At 35.2% G+C, this 9,159-nt stretch overlaps 1 protein-coding gene across 1 annotated transcript; it reads right to left on the bottom strand.

Annotated features, from left to right (window-relative positions):
• Positions 1-241: 241 nt before the first annotated feature.
• On the bottom strand, positions 242-4,165 carry LOC111379745 (GDT1-like protein 3). Its single transcript, XM_023003183.1, has 7 exons — positions 3,830-4,165; positions 3,697-3,744; positions 2,668-2,808; positions 2,316-2,414; positions 2,093-2,165; positions 1,655-1,800; positions 242-664 (listed from the first exon to the last, which is right to left on the bottom strand). The coding sequence occupies exons 1-7, from the start codon at positions 3,923-3,925 to the stop codon at positions 440-442; spliced, it is 828 nt and encodes a 275-aa protein (XP_022858951.1). The 5' UTR covers positions 3,926-4,165; the 3' UTR covers positions 242-439.
• Between the last annotated feature and the right edge of the window lie 4,994 nt (positions 4,166-9,159).

Below are 9,159 nucleotides of genomic sequence, written 5' to 3' on the forward strand. Positions count from 1 at the left end.
AGAATATAAACGGAAATGAAATAAAGATCATATTTTATTTTATTTTTGAGAGGGTGAAAAAACTCTGGACGTCAACTATGAAAACTACTATTCTTAACCAACATGAACAAGATGAATTGGTAATAAATATCATACTTGCCAATTAAACATGGAATTAATTTCTTTTCCTTTTTATTTAAATTAAAAATACAACCATCTGTTTGGTAAAAATTAATTTTTTAACTGCAATAACAATCAAAAGTAAAGAACCAAAGTACTACTATTGACCTTCATTCAGAACTGGACACAAATAAATTGTACCATAATGTTGATATGTATACAATATACTCCATAAAAAATCCGCACTTGTGGCGTTCAACTTTTCCTAACAGACATCGACTTGAAAAAACATAGCACGATTTCTCCTAAAGAACGTAGTTGATGGATAAAACTTCCATGGTCAAAGAGGAGGATAGAAGTACGAAGACAAGGAAAAACCAAGGAAAAGTAGCCCACCGACAGCGGCAACAGTGCGTTGGGAGATCTTGGATGCAAGCATGCTTCCACCCACAACAGCTAATGATGTACAAATCGCGTGTCCTATAACGGCCCCTACTGCTACTCCGATAGCACTTTTGTGAGTAGCTAGCTGTGGAAAAGTAGAACAAATCTCATTTATAGCAAACTAGAAAATCAAGTGGATTTTAAGATCACTTCACTTGCAGTTGAAAATCAAAATATGGGAACCGAGAAATTTAGGATTTCATTTATCAGATGGATGATTGAGTACATGCAAAGTGTATGGTATGAAACAGCATGGCACAACTAATCAAACATTCACAACAAAACAATCTAAAGTAAGCAGCAATGATTCCACAAATATTTGGCTAAGCTTAGAAAAAGTTATTTTTTGTTGCCAAACATGCTATGTTACTATATTCGTACTTTTTAACTAAAATAGTTACTTATTTTGAAAGTAACTTTTACACTGTATCAAACCAAAGATTTACTTTCAAACTCACTCACTAAACTATTTTCAAGAAAGAAAAATTATTTAGTTTAAGTTTTACAAATTTACTTGCAAGTAAACTAACCTAAAGTGCATGTATTAAGGTTCACCAAACGCGCTCTTCCATGTGCTTGTAGAGACGTACTTTCCACAAAATTGTTCAAAAGCACTTAATATCCTTTAGTGCTTGTTTGGTCATGCTTTTAAGTGCTTATAAATTGTGAATACTACATAATATGTAAATAATAAGTGGATAGCTAGTTGTTCTACAAAAAGTATGTTTGACCAAATATTTATGCTTTGCTAATCATGCGAAATCCTTTGATGTTGTGCTTGCGGGTTTCAAGTAGAAGTCATTGCAGGTGATGGAAGACATGAATCTGTGGAGGAGTAATGGGAGCTGAAGATCAATTTACACTCTCCGAAAAATTGGACCTCTAATGGCTGAGACTTAAGAGAATTTAAGCAAAAAGAAAAGAAAAGGACCTATAAACAAAGAAAAAATCTATCTCGATCAAGAACAATGAATGCATAAACCAAGGCCACTTGATAAGTGCAAAATAAGTCTTACAGCAATTGTCNCGCAATAAGATTGATATTGGACCAATCTCATGCAGAAAATGTGAGTGTAAAAATTTTCAGATCCAAAGAGACAACATTTATTCAGATATTTATAATATGAAATAGATACAGAATGTTACATATCAAATTAGAGAAACATACTTCCTCCATTTCTTTTTTCTGGGAAGCTTTTGAATCTGCTGATCTCCATGCAATATAAAGTAGTCGCAGTCCAAAAAAGGCATAAAGAACTGCAAGAGGGATCTTACTTCAGGTACTAATTGAAAATTCAAAATGGCAAAAATGAATAGAAGTGAATGGTAACTAGTCTATAAAAGTACGGAACTCGCTCTCCAATTCAAACCAACAATATCTTTGGTTGGCTTCTATAGATTATTTTGAACTTAAAGAAATTAGCAGTGTATAATTTGTCCATGAAGAACAAAACCAACAAAAGCTTGCACTCTTTCCCGAAAGGCCTGATTCTTCTAAGTGAATAAAACAACATTTTGGTGAATTATTTAAAAAAATGAGATAGAAAACCTGTGGCTGCTCTATTAGTATGCTTCCTTGATATCAAATTTGGTACAATCCTACCAAGAGCAGTCGAAAGTATCTATTTCACAAATGCAAGGATCCCAATGTTAAAAAAAATTTTGTCCAAAGACAACAATTTGAGAATCAAAAAGATATAACACCCATTCCATGATTGTAAAGGAAGCATACACTTCACTCAGGAAATGGTAAAAGAGATTAACCATCTTACTGTCATCACAAACAAGGCACTGAGTGCACCAGATAGAACAATTGACTTGGGATGACGCATTGCCATGAGAGCTGCTATAATAAAGGTTTCATCTCCAATCTAGCAGCAGTCATCAGTAGAATACATTCATCAGACTAAATTAAAGAAACAAGATGAAATAAATACTTTGTAGTACAAATATTCTCTCTGTTATGTTTTTATTGTAAAACTGGCAAAAATCAGTTATTTCATCCAACTACCACTAAGAACTTAAACTTTAGTAAGAATCATCAAAGCAGAGAAACAAACATGTCATTAGCAAGACTCAATATGATATATAATATAATGATACTGCACAAACAAATACACTAACCTCGCTGACAAGAATCATGGAGAAACTCGCAAAGAAAGCATCGAATATTCCCAGACCAGAGTCCAGGCCAACACCAACATTAATGGAATCGGGGTTTTTCTCATCTCTTACGATACCAGTCTTTATCTTATCCACAAAAATCTATCCACCAAAATGAACATACGATCACAAACTATAACAACCAGTTCATAGATACAGAAGATGCATGAGGTAACTGCTAGAAAAGGAAAAAATAATAGACACTATGAACATGAATCAATTTTCAAGAAAAATATATATGTAAGATTCACTTATTTTCAGTTGTCCCCTGACCAAAAAATAAAAAATAAAAATCCAAGTGATACGCCTGAAATCCTTTTCTTATCATATTTTATAAGTTGATCACTCTTGAATGCAGAGCAGCTGTTGTTTGATGAATAACAACCCACAAACATGCCCATGCCAGAGCTTTGTAAATCCACGTACATTACTTGTATCCGATCATGGTACAAGAACCAAAGGAGTACAACAAGCTAAGAGCATTTCCAAAAGGCTCTCTATTCATAAAGAACATCTTAAGCATAATAATGAGCATCTTTAAGTTTGGAGAGTAATTTTTTTATACAATCCAACAAGATTTCTATTTTGATTCTTTATTTTGTTTTTTCCAATGAACATTTAATAATTTCTCCACATATTTTATTTAAGTATAATTTTTTATGTATTAATGACCAATCAATTCAAATGTAATTTGAAAATTTTAAATTATAGAGTATTGAAATTTGTAATGCATTAAATGCAATCATTGTACATTAAGAATAGAGAAAGTGTTTGGCTCTATTTTAACTCTTGGAGCTAATTTTTAAGTATTAACCCTCAAAAATAAAGAGTATTTTGTGTCTGAAGACTCTTGGAGATGCTCTAAGCACAAAATATTAAGTTGGTATAAAGTACATTAGGCCTTAGAAGTTCGTAACATTTGATCTAGTACAATTAAGACAGCCGTCAAATTATCTGACACTTCAATCTAGAAAGAAAAAAAATACTCACTTTGCTACGCCGACCCAGATCCTTAATTGCATCATCACCATCAGATTCCTAAAATTAAGCACACGCAATATGATTACCATGAACATCAAAATCAAAATAAAAATCCAAAAAAAACAAGAAAATATCACATTACCTGGGCTAAAATATGAGGGAATGAGAACGAAAGAAAGAAGAAAAGGATAAGGAAAAAGGGTATCCTGTGAAATGGGTTTGATTGCAAACAACCCATTTCTGTCCGTATTTTGATTTTATTGATTGATTTAAAGAATGGATTTCAATTGAAGAGATCAGAGATTGAAAATAATTAGAAATATGTAGAAGCTATATAAAAATTCCAATCAGGGATTCTTCTTGCTAGTGAAGAATTGAGATCTCGGGGAATCGGGATCTCTGCTCGGAGACTTCTCGGATTCCAGCAAGGTCTCCCGAAGCATGCTACTTGCTCGTGCAAGTTTTGTATATGGAAAAGCCCCCGCTTGACCCTCGTTTAATTTTTATAACATTACATTTTATTTTTTTCTCTCCTATTTTCAATTACACAATCTTCCATAAAATAATATTACACGTGAATTAAAAATTTTTCTTTTTTTTTTTCAATCACTCACTAAAAAAAAAAAAAAAAATACTAATCCACTCATTTTTATTTCTACAAAATGGGTGCCAAACGGGGACTAAAAATTGCAAACTACTAATTCAATTTGGGCGTATTTGCACAGTTGGTCTCAACCTAACGTCTCGGTGAAATCAGGGTCTATCCCTTTAATCTTGGTACCAACGTCCTCATATAAGATTAGGCGCGGAAATAATCCTTTCCATCATGTCCTGTACATTTTGCTTTTATTCCTTGATTGACGGGGATTAAAAATTAGATTTTTTTATAAATTTTGATAATAATTGATAAAAATATATGGTTGAAATAGTTGGCCCTATGATAATAATTATTAATTTTGACTTAAATTAAAATTTTAATTTTAATCCCTACTAAACTTGGGCTTAATATTATTAGCAATAAAAAGAATTAATTGTTCCAATGGTCACTGTACTTGGGTCCATATCTTTGATTGAACAATGAAGTTTAAAATATCAAGTTTTTGTCACTGAACTTAGATCTATATCTTCGATTGCTTATCAAAGTTTAAAATGTCGAGTTTTGACCACTAAACTTTAAAAAATATCATACGTTACTTACAAATATAAATATTAGACTTTGAAAAATATCGAATTTACAGTTCATTGAATGGAAAATTTTCAGAAATGATCCAAATGCTAGTTTGACAGCTAGAAAAAGTGAACATTTGGACATCACAAATTAGCTGTTATTTCTGAATTTTGTGCACCAAAATCACTTTTTGCTTTTGCACTGCATATTAGCTACCAATTGTGATCAAAAGAGACTTTTGAATTGTGGTCAACAAATGGATTGGGTTGTTAAGAGAAGAAAAGTCACTATCCGCTAGATTTTTGTTTATTTTCTCTAATAATAATGTGTTGAACTATTTCATTTAAATGGTTGAATGTTCAGTTGAGCTGAAATTTTTTATTTATAAGTAATATTGTTAGGCAATTTTGTTGTCAAACGACCTCCCCGGGCAATGATGTAACCTCGGTTGTTTATTATCAATCGGCCTCGACCAAATGATTGATTAGTACATTGACACAATTATCGAGACAACACAATCTACTTCATTATGGATCGTTCGAAACAACCTATTTTTATAGTGTTGCTCACGGTTCTTGCACCATTCCTTGAAAGGCTATATTATTATTGTTGAAGTCCACTTAATTGAGTCGAGCCTCGTTTGTTGATCCACCACTTAACCCTAACCTAACTTACCTATTTGGACATTTTACTTGGCATATAATCCCTCTCGTGTCTCGGCCTCCATAGAGTGCAATTTTCTTTTCTCTTTGTGAGTCTCCCTCTTGGCCTCTCCTTTCTCCCTCACTGTAACCTTAGTGGTTAACCTTTTGTGGGCACATTATTGTGTTTCTCCTTCTCCAATTGATAGCAACTGGAGTGGGGCGCGGCAAGTGGTGGTGTTGGAGTTGTCTCAACGGTGTTGGTGTCGATGTTGTGGTAAACTGAGCCCGGTTTTGCACGTGGTGGCGGTGGAAATCAACCCTACATCTGGTATTAGGGCAGAAGCAGCTTTCCCGGCCTGAAAATCAGCAAAAAATCGACGGCAGTCGCGAGTTTGGGTGGAAAAATCGTGGCTGCAACCCTTATTTTCGGCCAATCCAGTCACTTTTCGGCGAAACCGATCCCATATTCGGGATCAGCAGGATGAGGCGCTCCTTCGTAGGTGGCGCATGGCGGCGGCGGCGACGCGCGGGGCCCCGACGATTCCGGGCGAACTTCCTTCGGGCAGTTTGCTCATTTTAATCCCCTGAACGCACTGACACTGTTTATTTTCTGTTTCAGGTTATACAGAAAAAGTTGGACAATTTTTCCCCCGGTGGATCGACAGTTGAATATGCATATATCTACTGAATTACTTTAGGCCAAGATTGCGGCCCTAAAGCAGTAGATTCGCATCTCTCTCGATTATACGGACTCAGACACGGTCACTCTGGTAAATTGGCTTAACCCGTTAATTTTTTCAGCATTAGCTCGTCACCGTGTGGGGTGACAATAGATTGGGGGTTGTCATTGCTTGGCAACCATTACTTGTGCTAGAATTAGGGTTATGTGCTCTTGATTGATCTTTTTTGATTAAGTATTTGTTTTTGGGTTTAAAATCAGTATTGTAATTCTTAGTTATCAAATTACTGTGGGACTAGTTATCTGCTAGACATATTTTTTGCTGCACTGTTATTTCCGCTGCTTACTTATTCCGTTAGAAATACCATGATTTTACCCTTTCGAACATTCCCTTGATCTAAGACTGCGAGTCTTACGAAATCCTGGGAATCTAGAATGGTGTATATTGTCCGTGACCTCTAGGACTACTTTGTGTGGTTTGATTGTGGTTTGTGCATTAATTTTGACTATTGTGTGAAGATGACAACTCACAGTTTTGATTTGGAAATTTTTAAAGGAAATGGTGACTTTGCTATTTGACAACAAAAAATGAAGGGTATTTTAGTCCAACAAAAAGTTTCAAAAGCCATTGAAGGCAATTTTTCAACTGATTTTTCACAAGAACAAAGAGAAGAAACCGATGCGCTTACTTATACCTCAATTATCTTACACTTGTCTAACGCCGTTTTAAGAAAGGTGGGAAAATTAAAAAACACTAAAGAACTTTGGAAGAATTTAGAAGACTTGTATTTTCTTAAGTCTACACCTAATAAACTTTACCTGCTCGAACATTTTTTCAGTTTCAAAATGGATCCCTCAAAGGATTTTGATGACAATCTAGACGTGTTTAACAAATTGGTGCAAGACATAGTTAATTGTGATGAGACTGTGTCCGAAACTTATAAGGCTATAATTTTGCTCAATGCAATCCCTGATTCCTATAAGGAAGTTAAGAACGCCATTAAGTATGGTAGATACACATTAACACCTGAAATTGTCATAGATTCCCTTAGAAGTAAAGAAATGGAAATTAGGGCTGAAAAACATGATAAGAGGAATGGTGAGGTACATATGATGCGGGGTAGAACTCAATTTAGGAAAAATAGTTATGAGGGATATCAAACTAGTGGCGAGTCAAGTGGTAATGGATGGAAAAAGAAGAGCAAAGGTAGGTTTAGATCAAAATCTAGGACTAAGGTGAGAAAATGCTGTGGTTGTGGAAACACAGGGCATTTTATAAAAGATTGTCATAAGGAGAAGAGCAAGCTAAAAGCTAAGGAGAGAGATGAGGTAAATGTGTTAGCATCTACTTCTGATATAAATGGTAGTGAGGTCTATTTGATTACAAGTCCAGCTGCATACACTGCTGAATTAAATCTAACTGCTAATTCCCGCATCCATGAGTGAATACTTGATTCTGGTGCATCTTTTCATGTGACGTCTGAAAAGAACTGGTTTTATAAGTTGCATGAATCTAACGTTGGGCATGTTGTGCTGTGTGATAACTTTGCCTATACTATTGCTGAAATTGGTGACATAAACGTAAAATTTGACACGGGTTTTGTGTATACGTTAAAGGATGTTAGATATATTCCTGAATTGTCTAGGAATTTGATTTCAGTAGGGAGATTTGAGAAGGATGACTTTACTGGTAAAATTGGAAATGGTATGCTAAAAATGATCAAGGGTGCTTTAGTTTCCATTAAGGGAATTAAGAAAAACGATATATACATTACTACTGGGAAAGTGATTAGAGATGTGAATTCCTCTATCTCCTCTGCCAAGATTGATCACACACACACATGGCACAATAGACTTACTCACGTAGGAGTCAAGGGATTTAAGCTACTTAATGAAAAGGGTGCTTTTGGTAATGACTGTGTGTCAGATTTGCCATTTTGTGATCATTGTGTGCTTGGTAAGTATCACAAAACTTCTTTCTCCACGAATGTTAATAGAGCTAAAGGCATACTCGAATATGTGCACTCTGATCTTTGGGGTCCTGCCAGTAATCCCACATCGGGTGGTAATAGGTATTTCCTGTCTATTATTGATGACTACACTAGGAAGGTGTGGGTCTATCTTTTGAAGGATAAATCTGAGACCTTCAATAATTTTAATAATTGGAAGAGACAAGTGAAAAATCAAACTGGCAAGAAAATCAAATTTTTAAGGACAGATAATGGCCTAGAATTCTGCAATAAAGAATTTGATAGTATTTGTAAAGAAAGTGGCAAAACTAGACATAAGACCGTTCCCTACACCCCTCAGCAAAATGGGATAGCAGAAAGGATGAATAGAACCATACTTGATAAAGTACGTTGCATGATGATCAGTTCGGGTGTTCCCAAGTCATTTTGGGGTGAGACTGTTATGACAGCTTGCTATTTGATCAATCTCACTCCTTCTACTGTATTGAATGGTGACACTCTACATGAGAGATGGTCGAGTAAACCGAGTGATTACTCGATACTTAGAACTTTTGGCTGTACAGCTTTTTCTCATCAAAGTGAGGATAAGCTGGAACCTAGAGTTAGGAAGTGTGTTTTCTTAGGATATTCCGAGAGTGTTAAGGGTTATAGGTTATGGGATAGAAGCCAAAAAGGAGTTAAAATCATCATAAGTAGAGATGTCACGTTTAACGAAAATGAGATGCCGTGTATTAAAGGGAAAACTAAACCTGAGAGTGAAGTAGAATCAGGTGAAGAGAGAGACCAGTTTAAGGTAGAGTTAGGAAAACTCAGTCCACCTGCCCCTACTGTCTCAAATGAGGTGGAGACTCAAACTCAGGAACCCGAAGTGGAGAATAGTAACGAAATAGTGACAGAAGAACACTATGAGGAAGAGAATCCTTCAGCTAACTATAACTTAGTTAGGGATAGAGAGAGGAGACAGACGAGAGAACCTAGAAGGTTTGGTTTTGAATCTGAATTAGCTTTTGC

The sequence above is a fragment of the Olea europaea genome, unplaced genomic scaffold (assembly GCF_002742605.1).
Source record: "Olea europaea var. sylvestris unplaced genomic scaffold, O_europaea_v1 scaffold203, whole genome shotgun sequence".
Lineage (NCBI taxonomy): Eukaryota > Viridiplantae > Streptophyta > Magnoliopsida > Lamiales > Oleaceae > Olea > Olea europaea.